The sequence below is a fragment of the Manacus vitellinus genome, unplaced genomic scaffold (genome assembly GCF_001715985.3).
Source record: "Manacus vitellinus isolate BGI_N305 unplaced genomic scaffold, ASM171598v3 scaffold_8_pilon, whole genome shotgun sequence".
NCBI classification, from domain to species: Eukaryota; Metazoa; Chordata; class Aves; order Passeriformes; family Pipridae; genus Manacus; species Manacus vitellinus.
In genome coordinates, this window is record NW_021940864.1 from 14,042,639 (window position 1) to 14,043,268 (window position 630).

Here is a 630-nt window from a genome sequence, read left to right on the forward strand (position 1 = left end):
GGGCAACGGATCAGCTCGCGTCCAGCTCTCACCATGTCCGGACGCCTGTGCGTATCAGCGGCGTATGTCTGTACTTTCTCGAGTGCATTCCACTGTGGAAGCTACGTGTCCTCCTACCTGTCCGTCCGGGCTTTTCTCGAGTGCTGCCATAACGAAACAGTGTCAAGCGGGCGGTTCCCGCCCTGGATCTCCCAGGGGCGCAAAATAGAGGCTTCTTTTTCAGGGCGAGAAAGAAACAAGCCAAATTCGTTTCAAACAAAATCGGGGATGTTGGTGAAGGCCCGGTAAAGCCCCCTTGCATGATTTTCCCTTCGTCCCTTTATAAAATGAGCTCTCGACTGCTTAGTGCCTCTATTCCGGCCGATCTCTGCAGGATTCAAGCTGTGCTTGTTTGTAAACGAAAGCATCCCGATCTCAGTGCTTCCTAGACAACCTAAGCGGCTGGATAGTTCGCAGTCGTAACGCACAGCGACGGGACGGGCAACCGATCCTCTTCAAATGTTATTCTGAGCAGAAACGGGAGAGAAACACAAATCCCTTCTCTCATCCCCGACCTTTGCGCACACACACCGTGTGCCTTCTGCTCCCTCCCGTAATGGGGACCGTGGAAATACAAAAAAGTGCTAGAGA

General features: G+C 52.9%; 1 protein-coding gene across 1 annotated transcript in view; it reads right to left on the reverse strand.

Moving 5' to 3' along the window:
- Positions 1-193, reverse strand: part of SIX2 (SIX homeobox 2) — a 6,693-nt gene extending 6,500 nt beyond the window's left edge. Inside the window, exon 1 of the mRNA XM_029965066.1 lies at positions 33-193. Coding sequence (XP_029820926.1) covers positions 33-88 — 56 coding nt within the window. The 5' untranslated portion in view covers positions 89-193. The remainder of the gene's footprint in view (positions 1-32) is intronic.
- Between the last annotated feature and the right edge of the window lie 437 nt (positions 194-630).